This window comes from Magallana gigas, chromosome 4 (assembly GCF_963853765.1).
Source record: "Magallana gigas chromosome 4, xbMagGiga1.1, whole genome shotgun sequence".
In the NCBI taxonomy this organism is placed as follows: domain Eukaryota; kingdom Metazoa; phylum Mollusca; class Bivalvia; order Ostreida; family Ostreidae; genus Magallana; species Magallana gigas.
Window position 1 is genome coordinate 36,410,859 of NC_088856.1, and position 25,270 is coordinate 36,436,128.

The 25,270-nt window shown below is 31.1% G+C and overlaps 1 protein-coding gene and 1 long non-coding RNA gene across 5 annotated transcripts in view; both read right to left on the minus strand.

Annotated features, from left to right (window-relative positions):
• The window catches only part of LOC105320175 (interleukin cytokine receptor-related protein 1), a 35,166-nt gene that overhangs the window by 2,950 nt on the left and 6,946 nt on the right, over positions 1-25,270 (minus strand). The window contains exons 6-16 of one of the 4 annotated variants that reach the window (XM_066082299.1): positions 11,161-11,354; positions 10,919-10,969; positions 9,438-9,596; positions 8,254-8,371; positions 7,376-7,569; positions 7,122-7,172; positions 4,883-5,000; positions 4,010-4,203; positions 3,768-3,818; positions 2,311-2,469; positions 167-284 (exon numbers count right to left, since the gene is read on the minus strand). In XM_066082299.1, the coding sequence (XP_065938371.1) occupies positions 167-284; positions 2,311-2,469; positions 3,768-3,818; positions 4,010-4,203; positions 4,883-5,000; positions 7,122-7,172; positions 7,376-7,569; positions 8,254-8,371; positions 9,438-9,596; positions 10,919-10,969; positions 11,161-11,354 (1,407 nt within the window). Of the gene's footprint in view, positions 1-166; positions 285-2,310; positions 2,470-3,767; positions 3,819-4,009; positions 4,204-4,882; positions 5,001-7,121; positions 7,173-7,375; positions 7,570-8,253; positions 8,372-9,437; positions 9,597-10,918; positions 10,970-11,160; positions 11,355-18,887; positions 21,756-22,227; positions 22,351-22,593; positions 22,858-23,603; positions 23,722-24,225; positions 24,277-24,593; positions 24,788-25,270 lie in introns of those variants that run through there. The other 3 variants (XM_066082296.1, XM_066082298.1, XM_066082297.1) reach the window with 3 other exon arrangements.
• Positions 12,374-17,119, minus strand: LOC136274732 (uncharacterized). Its single transcript, XR_010713164.1, has 4 exons — positions 16,897-17,119; positions 13,590-13,629; positions 12,639-12,815; positions 12,374-12,492 (listed from the first exon to the last, which is right to left on the minus strand). It is a non-coding gene; the product is annotated as an uncharacterized lncRNA (long non-coding RNA).

The window sequence follows — 25,270 nt, forward strand, 5'->3', positions numbered from 1 at the left end:
ATACATATGCAATGTACATGTGTCTCCCACACCATGATGCAACAAATGTATAGTACACATATTAATGAAGAATATTTTAATGAATTTTTTTTCAAGTTCTATTCGGTGAATGATTTAAATTATTTAAATGTGTTGAAAAATTAAATAGATAAATATCTGTACATACTATATCCCACCGTGAAATCGCTTGTAATCGTAGGAGTGCATGGAAGACACCTGCCGTTTTCATTCTTGCAAAGACAACGGCCTGATGCTTGATTGAAATATGGATCAAAAGGTAAAACCTGAAAACAAATGATAGGTTTCTAGTCAATATATCAGGTTTTTTTATTCTTAATAATAATTAGACTTTGACCAGTGCGTGCACGGGTTGATATTACATAATATCGGACATTTACGAAATAGATACATCGACACTATAGATATAGTGCCTGTTTTGGAGGGTAACATTTCAAATTGACACCCCGAGGAAACCAATGTCAACCGACGCGAAGCGCTTGTTTACATTTTGAATGTTGAAGTGAAAAGTTCAGTTTTAGACCTAAAATAAATGTGTTAAACGTTAGAAACTGTTTATTTATGCTTAAAATGAATTAAAAGATAGAAAAACCAGCTTGAAAAAGTTTTATTTACTGTTATATTATATAAAACAAACACAGGGCACGAGCCTTGTTTACATGACAGAGAATTGTGAGCCCTGTATCTTGCTTATAACTCTACGATGGACTGTCAAAGAACAAGTGCACTTAAGCTATAGAGAATGGGCCCTTTTTCAGTGCCGTTTATATGTAGAAAATATCATCAAATTGCTTTTTTCTCATAATAGTTAAGCACTCATGGATACTTCTGATTTATATGCACGCTTAAATTTACCAAAATTAGAATACAATTTAAAAAATTGAGGATTTTTAAATGCCTATAAATAATCTAAATCCGGAAAAATCGAACCGAACCTACTTGAATTGTGTCTATTTAAATCAGAGGGAGGAGACACTTAAATCAACATTGCTCTGTTGGTGGATCGATTGGCGCGTTTGCTGAATTATACTTTATGCATTATTTTACGTCTGAAAAAAAAATCGAATGAAGCTTTGAAGTTGCATATTACCATAGTGACAAACAAATATTCCTGACCATACAAAGATGAAGGAAAGCAGTCTAAAACGTGTCAATGTTTTACAGTGAGCACATTTGACAAACGTTTACCTGGATAGAAACCACGTGATTGTTTGAAATAATTTATTCCATGCGTGAGTTCAAACATGGGTCACGCAGGTTATAGATTTCGCTTGCTATAGGAAAAACCTTGAAATTTTCATACCTTTTTCATTTTTTAGGTACCAGCCTAACCGAGTACAAACTTCTTACTTTCACAGGAGTTTACTAAATGTATAATGCGTATATTGTCTTTTCCACAAGTTTGTACTCGGTTAGGCTGACAGTAAACAAAGGCTTTAAAATGAATGCCTGTCCTCGATTTACTATACAAAATCACGAATGTCTGCTGACCCCTACTATGTTTTAAAGCTTCGTGCTTTTCATAAACAATAATTTCAGCGCTAAAACTTGTTAATTCTTATGGAATAGATATCAATAGATAATGTTAAGGAAAAAAATATGCTTAATTTGATTCTTCATTCTTTCACCTTTCACCGGGGCCCATAAGTGCACTCGTCCTTTCATTTGATCATTAGAAATGCATTCCAAAAGCATTGTAAATAATAAAAAAAAAAAGAAAAAAAGAATTTGACAAAAATCATAACCATGCCCCTTTAAATACACTGAGTAAGAGTTATCTCCCGTATTTTCTTTCATGAACAGAATATAAATATATATATATATATATATACATATAGCAAATTTCGAATTAAATTTACACGCATTTGTATTATCGTTTCTGAGTTAATCCATGCAAGTGTGATACGGTGGAAACATACACTAAAGAGCCTCCCGTGATTTAGCGTGAATGTAATGCGCATGCGCAGCATTGTTAAATCCAAAAAATCCAGATGATTTCCGGAATTTTTAAAGGAACTTTCGTTGATATTTAATTAGCGAGGCTTGATTTAGAAAAAACATAAACAAAGTGGTAGTCATCAAGTACCAATTGTGTTTAAAATATTTAAAACAAAAGACAGCACTCTTCCGGTTTCTTGGTATTAAAGCCCCGAAATTCAAGTCTATTATTTTAATAAAGTAGTATAGATAGTAATAATGTAATAAGTCAAATGATTGTTATAATCTTTTTAAGCTCAAATGGATAATATGTCATTGATATAAAACAAAGAACCCATGTGGTTCGAAGCTAACCTGTTCAGCAGTGGTGATCTCTGTTGAATCTCTGTACATACTGTATCCCACCGTGAAATCCCTTGTTATTGTAGGAGTGCACGGAGAACAAATACTGTATTCATTCTTGCAAAGACAACGGTCTGGTCCTTGATTGAGATATGGATCAAACGGTAAAACCTGAAAACAAATGATTCAGTTCTAGTTAATGTATCCGAATTTTGTTTCGCAATTCCTTTATCATCAAAAGTGTTTCCTCTAGTTTTCTTTCAACCATCATACATGTTTTGCTTAATTGGTCGTCTATGTGAACACGTTAATAAATAAAGTTATTTTGATTTGTTAATATTAATCATGTATTGATGATTTATGATATCTTTATATTTTTTTAATAATTGCACAGCTATCTAATGTGAATTGCTGTTTTTGCTCACATCCTTTAAATATGTATCAATAATTTCAAACAGTATGAATTATTTTTTTATTCAAAGTAAACATCATCTGAAAAAAAAAAATATTATTTCAAAGTGCCTTCATATGAACGATATCAACGCAATTTGAAAAAATCAAACGTAATTGTTTGGTCACACTTCAATATGTCAAACAATTATTCTAATTTTGTTTAGCTCAAACGGTTAACATGTCATTGATGTAAACAGTGAATCCGTGTAATTTTAAGCCAACCTGATCAGCAGTTTGTCAATGAACAAGTTAATATAGTCTTTATTAGTTCAAAATTAATCTCAATGATAAAATTATGAGAGATTTACAGACATAAACTTTGATAATAAGTCATGGCCTACATCGCTTAGCCCTCTTTTGTCCAATCAGATTTGTTTACAATTTTACCTTGTTAATATAAATACCCTGCAAACGAACTCGTTTAAAAAGGATTTTTTAATTTGCTGAAAACATTGTGCTATGCCAAAAAACCAAATCTGTTTAATTGAAATTCATAATTTAAATAACTTTAATATCGTACACGTATAGTGTATCAAGTGTGTAAATCAAGCATACTATCATTTTAAGTTAGGTTGTTACAAGTACACTGTTACTTCCTTACTTTTTATAATGAATATTTAGATGTATATGATGATATATTTGGGAAGGAAATAAAAGAGATAAGGCTTGAGGGGCTCTCTTCCTGTAATCAATTAAAATAATGGTCTGGTAATTACAGTGCGACCGTTGGGGCGAGCAAAGCAGAAATTACACATATCTTGCATCATTTCAATTATATAATATTTTAACAATTATGAATTAACTTTTGATTAGAGAATTTTAAAAGAGAGAAGGAGAGAAAAAGAAAGATGGATAATATTCATAAGTATAAGAAAATAATTTTAACATAATTTTTGTACTGTTGATATAAAATATCTATATCGTGGTATTAATAAACAGTGCTGAATATTACAAAGATGGCAAGTATTATGTTGTTCTGTAAAGATTTGACATGTTGACATGTAGAAAATGTTTACCTTTACAATATACGTTCCAGGTGAAATTCCCTTGAACACGTGACTTGGAAACTGTAAAAAGAACAATCTCTGCAAAGTACTACAGGTAGTAGACATTTCGTTTTGTATAGTTTTCCTATGAACATTTAAATAATGAATTTTCTTAGTCGTTTAATTAAGAACAAAGTAGTAATAATCATTATAAAAGAGGTGAACTTTTTAATTTTTCTGATTAATAAAGAATGTTGCTTACTGACACTTACATCTTTAGTGACGTTGACGGCAGACACTGGAGATGTGTCATTAACGTTGTGAAGGCTGATGGTGTAAACGGTGAACGGGAATTCAGGGGGAGCAAGAGAAAACGTTACTTGGATCTTGTTAAAAGGACCCGAGTCGTTTGTGAGGGCTTTGTTCATAATGGTCGTGACCCACTTGCAGGAAGGCGTCGGGGTGCCTAGAACAATATAAAGTAAACGTCTAGAAAGATACATTTAATGTATAATAAAAGGGGATAATTACATAATCATTTATTGACATACTTTATTTTTACTTTATTTTTTTAGTTTTTTTAGTTTTATTTTATACAAATTGATCACCCAGGTGGTAAGTATTGATGATTGTGATTCATAATCGTTAATTTGGAATATTATCAGTTATGGATAAATAATGATACAATTGTTTTTGTATCAAAACACCAATTCAACTGTATTTGATTCAAAATATGAAAGATAATAATTCAAATAAAAAACCAAATTTTTCCGACGTATTTCTCTTTTAAAGGATGAAAACCTTTTTAAATTGACCAATTTGGTGTATGGCGTTTAGTATAATAAACAAACTACAGCATGAATAATGTATATTTGACAAATAAGATTTATTCCATCAGAAATATCAATTTTCCCTCGGGTGATGCCCTCGGAAAATTTGATTATTCTTTGGATTTAGTTTTCATATATCGTACATATATATATATGCAATGTACATGTGTCTCCCGCACTATGATGCAACAAATGTATATAGTGCACATATTAATGAAGTATATTTTAATGAAATTTTTTTCAAGTTCTATTCGTCGAATGATTTGAGTTATTTAAATGTCTTGAAAAATGAAATAGACAAATATCTGTACATACTATATCCCACCGTGAAATCGCTTGTAATCGTAGGAGTGCATGGAAGACACCTGCTGTTTTCATTCTTGCAAAGACAACGGTCCGATCCTTGATCGAAATATGGATCAAAAGGTAAAACCTGAAAACAAATGATAGAATTCTAGTCAATATATCAGGTTTTTTTATTCTTAATAATAACTAGACTTTGACCCGTGCGTGCACGGGTTGATATTGCATATGATATCGGACATTTACGAAATAGATACATCGACACTATAGTTATAGTGCCTGTTTTGGAGGGTAACAGTTCAAATTGACACCCCGAGGAAACCAATGTAAACCGACGCGAAGCGTTTGTTTACATTTTGAATGTGGAAGGGAAAAGTTCAGTTTTAGACCTAAAATAAATGTGTTAAACGTTAGAAACTGTTTATTTATGCTTAAAATAAATATGGAGATAGACAAATCAGCTTGAAAAAGGTTTTTTTTTACAGGTATATTAAACCTATGTAAACAAAAACAGATCACGAGCCTTGTTTACATGACAGAGAATTGTAAGCCCTGTATATTGCTTATAACTCTACGACTGACTCTCAAATTTCATTTGATCATTAAAAATGCATTCCAAAAGCATTGTAAATAAAAAAAAAAAAATAGAATTTGACAAAAATCGTGACCATGCCCCTTTAAATGCACTGAGTAAGATATATCTCCCGCATTTCCTTTGATGAACAGAATATATATAGCAAATTTCGAATTAAAATTTACACGCATTTGTATTATCCTTTCTGAGATAATCCAGTGTTTAAGTGTGATATTGTTAAAACATAAACTAAAGAGCCTCCCGTGATTTAGCATGAATGTAATGCGCATGCGCAAGATTGTTAAATCCAAAAAATCCAGATAATTTCCGGAATTTTTAAAGGAATTTTCGTTGATATTTAATCAGCGAGGCTTGATTGAGAAAAAATATTAACAAACTGGTAATCTTTAAGTACCATTTGTGTTTAAAATACTTAAACAAAAGACAGCACTCTTCCGGTTTCTTGGTATTAAAGCCCCGAAATTCCTTTATCATCAAAAATGTTTCCTCTAGCTTTCTTTCAACCATCATACATGTTTTGCTTAATTCATCGTTTATGTGAACAATTGAATAAATAAGGATATTTTAATTTGTCAATATTAATCATGTATTGATGATTTATGTTATCTTTATATTTTTTTAATAATTGCACAGCTATCTAATTTGAATTGCTGTTTTTGTTCACATCCTTTAAATAATGTATCAATAAAATCAAACAGTATGAATTATTTTTTTTATTCAAAGTAAACATCATCTGAAAAGAAAAAAAATATTATTTTAAAGTGCCTTCATATGGTCGATATCAACGCAATTTGAAAAAATCAAACGTTATTGCTTGGTCACACTTCAATAAGTCAAACAATTATTCTAATTTTGATAAGCTCAAATGTTTAACCTGTCGTTGATGAAAAACAGATAATACGTGTAATTTTAAGCCAACCTGATCAGCGGTTTCGCAATGAACAAGTTTATATAGTCTTTATTAGTTCAAAATTAATCACAATAATAAAATTATGCGAGATTTACAGACATAAACTTTGATACTACGCCATGGCCTACGTCGCTAAGCCCTCCGTTCTCCAATCAGATTTGTTTACATTTTTACCTTGTTAATATAAATACCCTGCAAACGAACTCGTTTAAAAAGGCTTTTTTAATTTGCTGAAAACATTGCGCTATGCCGACAAAAGCATATTATTATTTTAGTTAAAAACATATACATGGTTGTTACATGGAGACTGTTACTTCCTTACGTTTTATAATGAATATTTAGATGTATATGATGATATATTTCGGAAGGAAATAAGAGAGATAAGGCTTGAGGGGCCCTCTTCCTGTAATCAATTCAAATGATGGTCTGGTAATTACGGTGCGACCGTTGGGGCGAGCAAACCAGAAATAACACATATCTTGCATCATTTCAATTATATGATATTTTAACAATTATGAATTATCTTTTGATTAGAGAATTTTTAAAGAGAGAGATAGAGAGAGAGAGAGAGAAAGAAAGATGGATAATATTTGTAAGTATTAGAAAATAATTTTAACAGAATTTTGTACTGTTGATATAAAATATCTATATCGTGGTATTAATTAACAGTGTTGAAGATTATAAAGATAGCAAGTATTATGTTGTTCTGTAAAGATTTGACATGTTGACATGTAGAAAATGTTTACCTTTACAATATACGTTCCAGGTGAAATTCCCTTGAACACGTGACTTGGAAACTGTAAAAAGAACAATCTCTGCAAAGTACTACAGGAAGTAGACATTTCGTTTTATGTAGTTTTCCTATGAACATTTAAGTAATGATTAAAATTGTGAATTTTCTTAGTCGTTTAATTAAGGACAAAGTAGTAATAATCATTATTAAAGAGGTGAACTTTTTAATTTTTCTGATTAATAAAGAATGTTGCTTACTGACACTTACATCTTTAGTGACGTTGATGGCAGACACTGGAGATGTGTCATTAACGTTGTGAAGGCTGATGGTGTAAACGGTGAACGGGAATTCAGGGGGAGCCAAAGCAAACGTTACTTGGATCTTGTTAAAAGGACCCGAGTCGTTCGTGAGGGCTTTGTTCATAATGGTCGTGACCCACTTGCAGGAAGGCGTCGGGGTGCCTAGAACAATATAAAGTAAACGTCTAGAAAGATACATTTAATGTATAATAAAAGGGGATAATTACATAACCATTTATTGACATACTTTATTTTTACTTTATTTTTTTAGTTTTTTTAGTTTTATTTTATACAAATGGATCACTCAGGTGGTTAATATTGATGATTGTGATTTTATAATCGTTAATTTGGAATATTATCAGTTATGGACAAATAATGATATAATTGTTCTGGTATCAAAAAACCAATTCAACTGTATTTGATTCAAAATATGAAAGATAGGGAATAATTCAAATAAAAAACCAAACTTTTCCGACGTTTTCCTTTTTTAAATGATGAAAACCTATTAAAAATTGACCAATTTGTTGTATGGCGTTTAGTATAATAAACAAACTACAGCATGAATAATGTATATTTGACAAATAAGATTTATTCCATCAGAAATATCAATTTTCCCTCGGGTGATGCCCTCGGAAAATTTGACTATTCTTTGGGTTTAGTTTTCATATATCGTACATATTCATATGCAATGTACATGTGTCTCCCGCACTATGATGCAACAAATGTATATAGTACACATATTAATGAAGTATATTTTAATGAATTTTTTTTTCAAGTTCTATTCGGTGAATGATTTAAGTTATTTAAATGTCTTGAAAAATGAAATAGACAAATATCTGTACATACTATATCCCACCGTGAAATCGCTTGTAATCGTAGGAGTGCATGGAAGACACCTGCTGTTTTCATTTTTGCAAAGACAACGGTCCGATCCTTGATTGAAGTATGGATCAAAAGGTAAAACCTGAAAACAAATGATAGAATTCTAGTCAATATATCAGGGTTTTTTATTCTTAATAATAACTAGACTTTGACCCGTGCGTGCACGGGTTGATATTGCATATGATATCGGACATTTACGAAATAGATACATCGACATTATAGATATAGTGCCTGTTTTGGAGGGTAACAGTTCAAATTGACACCCCGAGGAAACCAATGTCAACCGACGCGAAGCGTTTGTTTACATTTTGAATGTGGAAGGGAAAAGTTCAGTTTTAGACCTAAAATAAATGTGTTAAACGTTAGAAACTGTTTATTTATGCTTAAAATAAATATGGAGATAGACAAATCAGCTTGAAAAAGGTTTTTTTTTTACAGGTATATTAAACCTATGTAAACAAAAACAGATCACGAGCCTTGTTTACATGACAGAGAATTGTAAGCCCTGTATATTGCTTATAACTCTACGACTGACTCTCAAATTTCATTTGATCATTAAAAATGCATTCCAAAAGCATTGTAAATATAAAAAAAAAATAGAATTTGACAAAAATCGTGACCATGCCCCTTTAAATGCACTGAGTAAGATATATCTCCCGCATTTTCTTTGATGAACAGAATATATATAGCAAATTTCGAATTAAAATTTACACGCATTTGTATTATCCTTTCTGAGATAATCCAGTGTTTAAGTGTGATATTGTTAAAACATAAACTAAAGAGCCTCCCGTGATTTAGCATGAATGTAATGCACATGCGCAAGATTGTTAAATCCAAAAAATCCAGATAATTTCCGGAATTTTTAAAGGAATTTTCGTTGATATTTAATTAGCGAGGCTTGATTGAGAAAAAATATAAACAAACTGGTAATCTTTAAGTACCAGTTGTGTTTAAAATATTTAAAACAAACGACAGCACCCTTCCGGTTTTTTGGTATTAAAGCCCCGAAATTCAAGTCTATTATTTTAATATAGTAGTATAGATAGTAATAATGTAATAAGTTAAATGATTGTTATAATCTTTTTAAGCTCAAATGGATAATATGTCATTGATATAAAAACAGAGAACCCATGTGTTTTTTAGCTAACCTGATCAGCAGTGGTGATCTCTGTTAAATCTCTGTATAAACCGTATCCCACCGTGAAATCCCTTGTTATTGTAGGAGTGCACGGAGAACAAATACTGTATTCATTCTTGCAAAGACAACGGCCCGGTCCTTGATTGAAATATGGATCAAAAGGTAAAACCTGAAAACAAATGATTCAGTTCTAGTTAATGTATCCGAATTTTGTTTCGCAATTCCTTTATCATCAAAAGTGTTTCCTCTAGTTTTCTTTCAACCATCATACATGTTTTGCTTAATTCATCGTCTATGTGACAATTGAATAAATAAAGATTTTTTAATTTGTCAATATTAATCATGTATTGATGATTTATTATATCTTTATATTTTTTTAATAATTGCACAGCTATCTAATGTGAATTGCTGTTTTTGCTCACATCCTTTAAATAATGTATCAATAATTTCAAACAGTATGAATTATTTTTTTATTCAAAGTAAACATCATCTGAAAAGAAAAAAAATATTATTTCAAAGTGCCTTCATATGAACGATATCAACGCAATTTGAAAAAATCAAACGTAATTGCTTGGTCACACTTCAATAAGTCAAACAATTATTCTAATTTTGTTAAGCTCAAACGGTTAACATGTCATTGATGTAAAACAGATATTCCGAGTAATTTTAGGCTAACCTGATCAGCGGTTTGTCAATGAACAAGTTTATATAGTCTTTATTAGTTCAAAATTAATCACAATAATAAAATTATGCGAGATTTACAGACATAAACTTTGATACTACGCCATGGCCTACGTCGCTTAGCCCTCCGTTCTCCAATCAGATTTGTTTACATTTTTACCTTGTTAATATAAATACCCTGCAAACGAACTCGTTTAAAAAGGCTTTTTTAATTTGCTGAAAACATTGCGCTATGCCAAAAAAACCCAAATCTGTTTAATTGAAATTCATAATTTAAATGACTTTGATATCGTACATGTATAGTGTATCAAGTGTGTAAATCAAGCATACTATCATTTTAGTTAAAAACATATACATGGTTGTTACATGTAGACTGTTACTTCCTTACTTTTTATAATGAATATTTAGATGTATATGATGATATATTTGGGAAGGAAATAAGAGAGATAAGGCTTGAGGGTCCTTCTTCCTGTAATCAATTTGAATAATGGTCTGGTAATTACGGTGCGACCGTTGGGGCGAGCAAAGCAGAAATTACACATATCTTGCATCATTTCAATTATATAATATTTTAACAATTATGAATTAACCTTTGATTAAAGAATTTTAAAAGAGAGAGATAGAAAGAGAGAAAAAGAAAGATGGATAATATTCATAAGTATAAGAAAATAATTTTAACAGAATTTTTTGTACTGTTGATATAAAATATCTATATCGTGGTATTAATTCACAGTGCTGAAGATTATAAAAATGGTCAGCATTGTGTTGTTCTGTAAAGATTTGACATGTTGACATGTAGAAAATGTTTACCTTTACAATATACGTTCCAGGTGAAATTCCCTTGAACACGTGACTTGGAAACTGTAAAAAGAACAATCTCTGCAAAGTACTACAGGTAGTAGACATTTCGTTTTGTGTAGTTTTCCTATGAACATTTAAGTAATGAATTTTCTTAGTCGTTTAATTAAGAACAAAGTAGTAATAATCATTATTAAAGAGGTGAACTTTTTAATTTTTCTGATTAATAAAGAATGTTGCTTACTGACACTTACATCTTTAGTGACGTTGACGGCAGACACTGGAGATGTGTCATTAACGTTGTGAAGGCTGATGGTGTAAACGGTGAACGGGAATTCAGGGGGAGCCAAAGCAAACGTTACTTGGATCTTGTTAAAAGGACCCGAGTCGTTCGTAAGGGCTTTGTTCATAATGGTCGTGACCCACTTGCAGGAAGGCGTCGGGGTGCCTAGAATAATATAAAGTAAACGTCCAGAAAGATACATTTAATGTTGTAACATTATACCTGTAGTCATGTGGTATATTTAAACATCACGCGGTAATCTTGTGGGTTGTATATTTCTAAATACTTCGAGTTTGTAATATAAAGTTGCTGAGCGGCGGAATACGTCATTTACACTAATAGCCTAGGTCATTCTAAATTCAGAGATTCTGTTATCAAGTTCAGAGTAAAATTGTTGCTAGAATTGTTTTCAGAGAAGTTACAACAATTAATCTTACTTGGTGGGTTAAAAATATTACTACATGACGATTTCTTCTATCTCTTTACGTCACCAACATACGTATGATTAATACGCATATAAACTCAGTTAACTATTTAACAATGTCTATTTGGTCTATAATGACATATTAAATAAAAACGTTTTTAATACAAATCAAATGAACCAATATATCTGTACGTCAAGTACGTACCTAAACAATCAGAATTTGGAGGACATAATCCCCATTCACCCCACGTCCAGACGGTCTCTGTCGCGTTCAAATAGCGGTCATATTCCGCTGGGGCTGGAGGAAGACTCCTGCTGACCAATAGAACAGCGTGGGCATCGTACACCTTCATAGGCCATATATCAACCCAGAAGTCAGTCTGTGTAGGTATTAAACAGAAGTATTTTACGTAGCTTGACATTGTTATATATTAATATCAATTACATGACAATCTATGAAATATCTTTAAATTTGTATTTTTTAAGAGAAACGAAACACACAGTTCAAGCTGACAGTGTAAATGAGATATAAGATACTTTTTAAAATATGAACTAGGATAACCTTATCTCAGTAAAATATGCTAACATAATATATATATTTACATGATAATTGTTCTCATAAGAATTAAATGTAGAAAAAAAATTTTAAACTGTTTTTTTTTTCCATTCTATTAAAAGAAAATGAGGAACAGTCTAGCCAAATTCGCATTGAATTTCTCAACCTCAAAAGAATTTCTAAGAACCAGAAATATCTACTTGCCTCCACAACATCTGTGTACGTTAGTTTAGCATCAGATAAATCGAAAATCAGACAGCCATAGTTGATTTCCAAATTGTAGGAGTAGATTAGTTCAAAACCTTTAAGAACCTCAAAGCTCACTTAAAAAATAGCATAATGCTTTGATAAAAAGAAAAAATATATAAAACATAATTTATAAAACAAAGAGAATAGTTTCTTTCTCAGAAATTCAAAGTATAAAATCAAGCAAGTTAAGGTTGACTTAAAAACTTGCCAATAATCAAACCTGTGACAGAAGCCTTCAGTTTTATCGTCAATCCTGGGTAGTACTTATTGTTCGATGTATATTTCTTGTGAAATGGATTGATGACCATTGATTGTGGTTTTTCCGAAAATTTATTTTCCTTCGAATTCGACACATCATACAGGTGAGGGAAAGCGGTAACTGCTTTAGCTGAACACCCTAAATTCAAGTAATGAAAAGTTATTTACAATTATTACAAATTATTACGTAATACATGTTTTATGTAACAAGAAACATGGATAAGAAAAAATGTACAATTACAAAATATTATATTATCATGCATATAATTATGTATAACATTGAAGATTTTTTGAAATTTTCTTATATTCATAACTAATGTTTAAAAGTCGCTTTATTAATTATTTTCACTTTTTTGACATTCATTTAGCAGGTTTAAAAAATGGAGGTGATAATAATGAACATGTTCATTGCTAAAATAAAAACTTTTACTCATTTTGTAAACTATACATTTTATATAACCGGTATCATATTGCTTCGCACAGCGGTTTGAAGGGTACACGTGTAATTAATAAACAATGTTTAAATAAACTTTTGTTAAACACCTTATTTCTCGGTAGAAAGACAGAACTTGTGTATATTCAGTAACCCCTGAGATGGGCCTTAACCCAGAAGAAGAAAAATATAGGCCGGGTGCCGATTTTTACCTATATATATAAACTTAAAAGATTTTCTCCAAGTAAGCCCATTGACAAGGTCTTCAAAAATCGGAAATCATTTGTACTATCAATTGTCAAACTGTTAACATTTTCTGTGGTGTCTTTTTAAAAATATTTTTTTTAACCTCAAGAACGTCAAATAAATTGAGAATAATTTATACAATCTCTCTCTCTCTCTCTCTCTCTCTCTCTCTCTCTCTCTCTCTCTCTCTCTCTCTCTCTCTCTCTCTCTCTCTCCACTAACAGCAATACATACCTTGATATCTTATAAAATAAACAAAACAGGTAATGTTTGGCTGAAATAAAAAACAAACGAACTTAGAAAAGTTTATTGAAGTAAATAAATTATTACATTGTACGTGTAATAGTAAAAAGTATAATTAGGATTTTTTTAAATGATGTGATATTGTATTACCAACTAAAATACACACGCATTTGATCCAAATTAGTGTAACTCTAATTGATGTTTTACCATACCTTCAAAATGTTTAAAGACGGCTGGCTGATCGTAGCCATTTTTTGATTATAATCTTTAGAAGGAGAGGCTTGTAAAAATATATTAAAAACTATTTAAATTCTAAAGCTGAATATATTCACATCTACCAAGTATTATTTCCTCTAATTCTTACGGAAACTTATAGTTAATTCATAGCTCTATAGAAACAGCCAGATTGAAATCTACACGCCCCGTTTATTGATTGGTCGAAATCTACAGCGGCTGAAACTGACAAGAAAGTGACAGGACCATACTTGACACGCCCAGTTTATCGATTGGTCGAGACCTACAACTACCTAGAAAAAATCACGGACTGCACGAAATAATCATGACGACGTCAGACTCAAAGTCTCACAGGAGACGATTTGGCTGTTTCTTTTAGTTAACGTACTTACGTACATTAACAGTAATTTAGTGAATTTTACTTACTTTTCATAATCAATATATCAATTGGCACTGGAAAGTTTAGAAAAAAAAATTTCATATAGAAACAAGTTACGTACCCTAATTACCTGTGGCGTCCTTTTCTATAAGTAGGTCATACATAGATAAGATTACACTTCAGCATACCGATACACGTATCCTATGGTTTCTTCTCTAAAACTGACACCACTTGAAAACGAAAATCCCTCTTATTTTTAATACGTGTATGTAGATAGTAAATGTTTCCCTAGGTACGCCAACCTATCTATCTATCTATCTATCTATCTATCTATCTATCTATCTATCTATCTATCTATCTATCTATCTATCTATCTATCTATCTATCTAATCTATTCATCTATTTGGGATAATAATGTGAGCATAGCTTTCATGGGCAACAATCAAAACTATTCAATAACACTATAACAAGCAAATTGTACTACATACTTTTCAAACGGGGAACAATTATAAACCGCTATAAACCATATGCACCAAACTACTAAACCAGTTGTGAGTAAATACTATGCATGAAAAGGTAGATAAAATATGTCGAGTATAATAACGCTCTGCTAAAATAATGGTTAAATAAAAAAAAAATTAAAAAGTCGTGCTCTCTCTCTCTCTCTCTCTCTCTCTCTTAGCTGCAATAATGTAGCCCTCTCCCGATTTTTTTTTTGGGGGGGAGAGGGCTACAACTCCATAGGATCTCCGTAATGGTGCAAGTGCGGGAGTGATTCACTCCCGCAACGATTTCGTCTCAAATCGTATATAAATGACGATAACATCTGCATTTCTTACCTGAACTCAAATATTGTAGATGTCTATGGCATAAATTAATCCAAAAATATCAGGTATAGTCCATATATCGGTTATTTTTCGTGTATGTCAACAACGCAAGTTGAATTTGTCCGCCATGTTTACTGACCTTGACCGGTTTTATTTTGAGACAGCCAATGAAAATTTAGGAGCGGATCTTGAACTGAATATAGGAATTCCCCTATTTTAAACATAATTAACGCGGTAAATATGAATTTTTCATTACATACCAGTTCCTTAAATGATGTTTTAGTGATAGAACGAGGTTAGATAAATTATTTATAGTGACATTCACGTTATCAAGCCCATCAAAACTCCAAGCGTAAATCCCATAAAATCACGCGAGAACTGTCATGGCTGCTGAAAAAGACGACTGGTAAACATGCTGATGTGTTTTATCTGGTTTTGATTTATATACGGTTAGTTTGTTCAACCTGAATTAAAAAATCATTTTATCTAAAGGAAGTCAAATATAAAATCGATCTTTTCAGACCGAAGTCAGTCGCATTAAAAATTTAATTTTGCACCATTACGGAGATCCTATGGAATTGTAGCCCTCTCCAGTAAACATCAGATATAAAAAATCGGAGAGGGCTACATTATTGCAGCTATCTCTCTCTCTGCACTTTTCTGTCAAATTAATGCACCTCCTTTATGTATATGATAAACGAAGCTGGTGAGTTGGGCTAGTACTGTAACATAAAAATATCTCAATTTATTCATTGTGTTGCTGACTGAACTTAATACCAAATACAAAACGCGAATATCTCACGAGCCAGAATGGCTGACCTTTCTGTATCAAATTAAGTATTTTCTATTCTAATTGGGATTGTAAGTTTTGGGTTTGATATTTTTTTTTGGGGGGGGGGGTGTTCGTTTCATTAAAACTTAATCCAGTCACAATAAATGATTAAATTATTAATTATACTCTTAAGAGTCATTTCAAATCGAGCATACAGCAATTGAAAAATCAATAAATCAAAGACACTTATACATACCTGACATTTATCGTTTATTAAATATTAGAAATTTTCTATTTTAGAAACATGTATTTTACGATTTTACGTTTTAATCTTCATTCACGAACAATACATAGTTTTCTTTAAATATACACGCATTAAAGTTAGTAAAATTTGAATTCAAATGAAGGGAGATTTAAAATAACTATTATTTTAAAAAAGCTCGGAAAGTGTCCATATCATCTTTCCTTGAAAAGCACTACTCCAGACCTTTATTTTTCAGATGTTACAGACTGTGCATTCGTGTGTATACAACGGCACTTTGTGTTTTGACCCCGTCTATGAAACTAAAAAAAACCATGCACATCTTAAGAACATCGGATTGCTTTTGGTGCGTCGAATTCTCTTTGAGAAGAAACTGTGCATGAGTGACAGATGTTCATAAATGTATGTGATTTTTTTCATTATATTCTTGGAGCGCCCTTTATATAGTTAACCGTTAATATAATGCAAAAATAAAGTAGTACTACACTAAAGGCTTTAAAACTGATAAAAAAAAATTCAATGTTTCAACGGGTATCTAAAAATTATTTCTTGTTTTTATATTTCAGAGCAGCTGTGACGAGGTATTTTTCTGGAGATTTTCATCTCAATTTTAAATTAAAAGTATGCAAAGTGACTTCACCTAAGCAAATACTCATCTATACGAGTTCATCTGGAAATTAAAGTGCATTACGTGCACACGTTCTCTCTCTCTCTCTCTCTCTCTCTCTCTCTCTCTCTCTCTCTCTCTCTCTCTCTCTCTCTCTCATTTCCCTCTTTATCTCAATATGTGGTTGGTAGTTATTCCATGTAACATAAGTACTTACGTTTGATGAACAGGTGCGATTTGAAATAATTTCCACACCATTAACTATAAAACCCGCGGTTTCGGACCTTGTCAACATCAAAATATAAAATACAACAATTGGTCCTGAAAGCAAATCTTGTTTTCTTCCCATTTTTGCCAAAAATGTAAATGAAAGTGTTTTCTAAATAATCTTTTTTAAATCGTCATTTTAAACGCATATTATGGTTTCCTTCGGATGTATGCTAACGATACAATTTCCTTTCTATATATTATGGAAGCATATTATTGCCACAACTGACACGTATTTTATTTTCCTACCCTTACTGTTTTATATACACTTGATTTTGTAATATTCAAACTAAAAAGCTTGAAAGGTTAGAATTAAGGTATTTTTTTTTTTAATTTATAAACTAACGTTTATATCTAATACAGTTAATACATCAAATTTAGTGTCACTTTAGTGATATTTTTCTACACTAAATGGAGTGTAAATTCTGTGCAAACTTACACTTTAATCTGTTACTTTAAAGGTAAAGATATGGATTCAAACTAAAATTGTCCTCATAATATAATTCTGCAAATGTTTAAAATGAAACCTTTTGATGAATAAGTGTCATGTTATTTCTTAATTACAATTATTTATTGTTTCTGTCAATCTACTTTCTAATCACTTTAATTTGTTGTTATTTAAAGGGTTTAAATCAACTTTGCAAATTTACCTTAGCATTAAATTTGGTACATTAAAATTTTTTTTAAAAAACTAGGTAAGGTAAACAGGCCCTGTTTTCAAAGTTAATGAAATTTTAAGGTGGTATGGGACACTTCCATGTTGTGACGTATTGTTTATCGAAATAAACAATAAAATAAAGTAGATTCTTTCCAAAAATGGTCACATAACTCCGTAGCGCAGTGGGTTAGAGAGTTTACTTCGAACCTGTAAGTCATGAGTTCGAATCCCGCTGGGGGGTTTACAATTTTTACCGTTACAAATATTTTTAAAAGCTATTTTTTGGTTAAATATTGTAATATTTATAAATTCTAAACCGGTGAAAATTTTTCAATTATATAGTACTGTACTTTAATTCACATTAATATCGACAGATGTCCCATACCACCTTAAATGAAATATTTGGAGAATAAGCTAGCTTCAAATAAATCTCTTAACAGATAAAATACTTTTTTAGGAGTCGAAACTTGATTTTTAAGAAATGAATAATGTGAATTGAAAGTTGTACCTGCGAATCATTTTGGGTGGCATAATATAATGTTGTCAATTGCTCGTATAGTGGTAACAACGTAGTTGCTGACAAGTTAATGTACAAAGTGGATTAAATATATATGTTTAATACGCATTTATAACTCAAATCAAACTTATTGTCAAATTTAGCTATTAGTTAGTGCGAAATATACGATTAAATGCTTTATTATTGAAAATATTTCAGGATTTATTAATTCACTGACAGTATTTACACATAATAAGTTGTAAAATTTCAAAATGAAACTATTTTTATCCATTGTTAGCGAAAACAACTTAAATGATTACAAATGAAAAATGAAACAATGTAACATAATATAGATCCATATAAGTTAGACAACTCGGGACAGCTGAATATCTAGGACAGATAACTAAGATATAACTTTTTCTACAATACTGTAATCCTCCTAACCTATTACAAATGCAAATGCTATTCCTCGTCAAATCCTCAAAGAAAGGTAATTTTCTAACTTTTAATTTTCTATTTATTTCATTGGACTTTTTATAAGAATCTAAAAAATGCTTTCTTTGAACTGTTACCCACAGTAAAACAGATTGATGTTTCAAAAACGCACTTTTAATTGTATAATAAACTTTCATGTTGATGAGTTTGATATATAAATCTCTCTATTATTTGAATGGCAACTGTATCTAACTGTAAGTGTCTAATAGTATGTACAATAAATTCATTTTTTTTTCTTATTTAAAAATCCAAAATTATTGAAGTTTGTTGCGGTTCCACCAATTATATGAAACACAGTTCACATTAATTTTATTTCATAAAAATTTATTATCAAAGTATATTATCTCAACTAAGTAACTATACAAAAACTCAATGATAACGTCGGGGGAAAATGTACAAAAAATACTGAAACATTCATTAAGGTGGTATGGGACACCTCCATGTTATGACATACTTCCTATTGAAATAAATATAAATAATAACAGTCATAACTTTATATATTTATATTTTCTTTCTGCTTCCTAACAGCGTAGCGCAAAGAGTTAAGATGTTAACTATCAATCTGTTTGTCAGGAGTTTGAGTCCAGCTGAGGTTTTGATAAGTTTACCTTCCAAAAACAATTTTAAAAATATTTCGTCAAATATTGTAAAATTTGAAAATTCTGAACTGGAGAAAGTATTTTGATTAATATATTTTAATATAATAATTTTCCCTTCATGAAATGTGATGCTAACAAACAGAGTATTTAAAATCAAAGGACCAAAGGTAAAATCCAAAAGTAAGAGCAGAGCAAACACGAACCTCTACACAAGATAGGGGTAGGGTCAGGTGCCATGGAGGAGTGAGCATCCTCCTCTACCATATATGCTGACCGGTCACACCTGCCCTATGCTCTTTGTCGTAATCGGGAAAACGGAAAAATCCATAGACAATTCAGTGAAATGACTTAACAATAAGTGTTAAAAACGTCAGTCAGCATTCCATCTAGCAAAAGATTATATTTGTTGACAAGGTCGCAGTATCGACCATAGAACTCATTAGTTATTATTCATCAATTTCGACTGGTTTCCCATACCATCTTAATTTTAACATGAACCAATATTGCAATGTTTACGTACAATTGAACTTTTTCAAAATCACAAACACGTATGTAAATGCATAGTTATAAGTCAGCAACTTCATGCATATTGCGAATGAGACACTCAGATTATCATAAAGTAAACAATCCTATTGCTACGAAAAACAAACAGCAAAGTTGCTGAAGAATTTGTTTATATTCAACCTTGCAAAGACAGATTTGTACGAGATTAGAGAACATGGCATATTTAGGACACTAAGGAAACTACTTATTTTCATATGTTCATCATATCTAGATATCTGCATGAATGGTTTGTCAGTAAGTAATGAATTCTAAAAACAAGGCAAAGACATTATAATCTTATATTCTTATTTCAAATTAGTATTAAGGTTAAAGATCGTTATGAAAGAAATTAAGTTAGATATTGGAATGAGGTACATCATTAGATTTACTCTCTTTCTTTTCATTTTGTATCAATCAGTACATGTACATGTGCAACAATTACTGTAAAGTTTTTGTTTGCGTAGTTTTTGTAAAGTTATATTAATCATCTGTAAAACAAAATCTTTTTAATCAGTTATTTTTAAAAGAGAAGTTATATAGAAAAATAGGATCACGCTTAACAATAAAAAAATTCATTATTAATTGATCACTCTTGATAATCATGATGGAGAAAACAAGTAAAACATTACAGCATACAAATAAAACCATTAAAACAGCATTGTATCAGCAAAAGGCTTTACATTTTATTTTTTTATATGTGCTAAGCAATTGGTTCAAAATACAAAATTTTTAAAATGAAAAACTAAACAAATAACTTCTTTTCTTTATAAAGAAGTTCAACGTAGAATTTAGAATACGTCCTTAACTCTCAGATCAGAATGTCAAACGCTAAAATCATTAAAACATGGCTTATGTCATCTGATATTCTTCCTCTATATACAAAAAATAGCAAAAAAGAAGATCAGAGTAAGTTGTTTTTATCATGCACTTGCTAATTCAGATCTATTGTAAAAAAAAAAAAACACTATGTCATCAAAACAAAAAAAAATAATTTGGAGGTCAGACACTTCTTCCTCCAATGCTTATACATGATTCGCCATCGAACGTAGACTCGCTGTCTCGGTCTTGCTCTATAAAGTCCTCCGAGGCTTCATAGCCAAGATTTCTAAAGTTAAGTGACAGCATTTTATCCATGAGGGCACCACTGGTCTCATCGAAGGATACACTGTCGCTTGGGGGATGAAAATCTGACTTAGTTATTGGTGGTTCATAGCTAATATCCGGTTCGCGGATAAAGTCATTTGCAATGATTTCCGTTATACTGTCACCAACAGCTTCCATTTGAATGGTTTCTTCACTCCAATTGTATCTGTTTTGCTCATAGTTTTCTTTAATAGTCGCCTTGTCTTCCTCCGTTAAACTGTCCATCCCAGAGTCGTTTGACATTTTGGAATCCATACGCCGAGGAAACTTGAACTCGTATTCCTTGGCTTTTTGTATTTTGTCCTTTAGTTGAGTCCCATCTGGAAGTTGTGTGTAGTCATCCACAAATGCCAGTCCAACGTTTTCCATCTTGGTTCTCTGCTGGTCAATCTGGTGAACATGGCAGAGGAATTCTCGGAGATGCTTCGTCAAAACGTATTCTCCTCCAGAGTTCAGTTCCGTGATGGAGTGTTCTTTCGAGGTGTATTCAAAACGAACCATGATAAACTTCCTGTAATTGGACTGATTATTCAACCGAATGCAGGTTTGGTTCAGGATTGGGATAAACAAATCTGCCAGCGGACTGCCTTCAAAGATTTTACTATCCTTCTTGCCATTCGTTTTCCATTGTTTAAATTGTTCGAATGCCGTGAAAGAATTAACTATAACGGTATAATCTGCTTGTTCCATAGAGTTAATAACCCATCGGAATTTGTCTTGCATTATATCACTTAATCGCCACGGTGCAAAAATCACATTGCAGCGACAGTGTGTCTCTAGGAAATTTGCGAATGATGTCAACACATCTTTGTGCGACTCGTGGTCCTCAGCATACGCAAGAAAAATTGTTTTCTTTGGCAGAACACGTCTTTCACCTATAATGAAATATATAATAAAGATTCCTGTATAATTTGTTTAAGGTGGTATGGGACACGTCTATGTTGCGACGTAGTATTTATCGAAATAAACAACAAAAACAAGTGTAATTTTATAAATAGTTTCATTCCCAAAATTGTCGGCCAACTGTTCAATACGAATCTGTAAGTCATAAGATCGAATCCAGCTAGGGATTCGAAAATCTCTACCTTTTCAAAATTGTTAACACGTATTTTTGGGGTTAAATATCTTAAGATTTGAAAATTCTAAACCGATGAAAGTATTTTAATTATAATGTACTTTATTCCACATTAATATCGACTTGTGTCCCATACAACCTTAATGGTGTTTTGAGACAAATAAACTGCATAATTGAAATGTCAGTTAAACAATCTTTTAAAAGTTAGATTTGATCAGAATAATATATTATTACAAACTTTCACAAAAACTTATTTAATATATTCTACGAACCATCGTTATCTTCTAAACCATCATTTTGAAACCACAGTGGGTTGCCTTTATCAGCGACTTTTATGTTTTCGTCTTCGATGATATTATAATTATCACCTCTTTCAGTATCATTATCATCGTCATCTAGAATGAAAAGACGGTTGGAACACTGGTGGGTTTTTGGCAATATTGGTATGACATACAAAACTGTCTAATAGTATTGACAATTAAAGCATGTTATTCAAACAAAAAACAAAAACAACGTAAAAATGGTCACTAATCGATGAAATATTTCCTTTTAAGTGAGGAATGTGTACTTTGATTGCAAAAAGGCGTGCCATTTTTCAAATAAACCTTGAAATAATGGTTTGCCATCCAAAAATGTACCTCTTTTGTCTTTATTTCTCCAGTAGAAGAAGAGGAATCCCATGACAACAACCAATAAAACCCCTATCAATACACCAATGACGGCTGCAATAATGCCTACACCTGTGTGAGGACTCTCTTCTGATTTTCCCGAGGTGTCTGCAGCTGTAACAGATTCAATGGTTGAAGGAGAATGTGACTCCGCGACTGTAATGGAACCAGTGATTGGAGGAGAATATGAATCCGAAGTAGTAACAGTATTAGTGTCTGGTGGAGGACGTAGAACTGGAAGTTTGATATAAAAAAAAAAGTAAAAGATTTTGCGTGCAATTATTGAATGTATCTGAATCAATGTTTGGTGAAAGCTTCGTTTTCTAAATTGTATAGGCCGTTCGATTTTGATCACATTCACAATGTTAGCAATTTTCAAACTTCTTGCTAAAGGGACCTTGACACTTTTGAAATTCTGTAAATTTGTTACATCGCAAAAATCAGAAAAAAAGTGTAACTGCTTTTTGATTAGAAAGCTAAATAAATATTTTAAAAGCGTGTGTTTGACCACCGAAGTATATTTCGATTTTTTGTTAGTCATTACATTGTATAGTTATTTTAAAAATATTACACATTTGTACATTGTATAGTTGTTTCATTTTTCTTACGTATGAAATAATAAATATTAAATATGAGAATTTATATTTAACAATTTTATTTTAGTTTAAAGTTAGTTTTGCATCTATTTTAAAAATGAAATCCAAAAAGTAATGTTAATAATACTTATTACATGTATAAGTAGCAAACAGATTCAATATAATTTTTTTAAAATTACGATTGTGTCATTTTTCAGATTATTTAATTTTATTACAAAAAATCTTTGGCATAGAATCTACATCTTCAAAAAAAAATATTTTAATGGTTTCGCAACTTTGTTCAATATTTGCCAAATGTAAATTGTATGATTTTTATTTTGGCGTAATTTGCTTTTGTTGACACAACATGAAAATTGATTGAGAACAACAAATGTTTGTACGTACTGTATCCCACGGTGAAATTCCTTGTTACTGTTGTTGTACATGGAAAACAAGTATTGTATTCATTTTTACAAAGACAACGCCCTGGTCCTTGATTGAAATATGGATCAAACGGTAAAACCTAGTAAGAAGAAATGATAATTGCTAAACAGTTTTATCGATATAAATTTTATTGCTATTACTTTTTATTCTTTACATTTTAAGTAATTCGAATTAGCTTTGGTATGCATCCATCAAATATGGAATTTTCCATATGTGAAATCGGTCTGATAAACATTGTTTTATGAATTTATAGCATATGGTTATAAAGTATTTTTTCATTGTAATAAAATGATTTGTTTAATTAAACCAGTACACACAAGATCAAGGAATCCAACACAATTATTTAAAATGTTAAGATATGCTATCTTTAGAATTACACAATTAATATAATGGAATAATCTAAAGAAATAAAAATAAATGCATAAAATTCGCATGATGTATACAATTCACATGATAAGAAAAATATTTGATCTGCAGTTCTATATAAAATGAAAATATATTATTAATAACACATATCAACACTGACAATTTGAATGAAAAATAATACATTAATGTCAGCTGTATACCCGTGAAAAATATTTACCTTTACAATATACGTTCCAGGTGGAATGCCTTTGAACACGTGACTTGGATGCTGTAAAAAAGAAAGATTCTTCCATATACATGTGCATCTATCTAATATATTTGAAATAAGGAATAATATCTTCGTAAAACTTTTGCTCTTTTAATGAATGAAGATATATTTTAAATTAAAATTAAGATTCTCGTTTAAAGATTTAGAGATTTTTTTTAAATCTCCTGAATCAATGTATCGTGTTTTCGTTGTCAACCTCAATTAAAGAGCTTCGCTGATGTTTGATAAATCAAATATTAATTATGAATGTCCATATCAGCAGTCAGTCTACTGTTTTGTTCGTTTTTTTAGGAAAATATTGTTAAACAAAAACTTACATCTTTTGTAACGTTGACGGCAGACACTGGAGAAATGTCATTGACGTTGTACAGGCTGATGGTGTATATGGTGAACGGGAATTCAGTGGGAGCCAAGGCAAACACCACTTGGATCTTGTTAAAAGGATCCGAGTCGTTCGTGAGGGCTTTGTTCATGATGGTCGTGACCCACTGACAGGAAGGCGTCGGGGTGCCTAGAAAGATGCATTATAAGTAACATTTCACAAATATTATTTAATTCTGGTTGTAACACGGCATTTGATTGGATAAAAAAATATACAAGTTAAATTTGTATAATCTGGTTTGCACGTCACAATGCACAAACGTCAAAAACGTGCTTATCCACTTGACGTTACGTTTCAATTTTGAACAGATTAATTAAATATCATTTTTACAAGTGAAACTAATTCATTTTGTACAGTAAATTACAGATAATTATGTATACAAGTATGTACATGTAACTGATAGTCATAGGTATAATAATTTCGTTTCACGAATACTATTCACATAATAGTTATATATTTGATGATTGTTAATTTCGTGGATATCACTTTTTAACATGTTTAAATTTATATCTTATAAAAAATTTTGTTTGTTGAAAAAATCGGTTACTCGTTAACCTTAAGAACATTTGCTTCCAGAACTTCAACTTATGCATCTAGTAAAAAAAATATCAA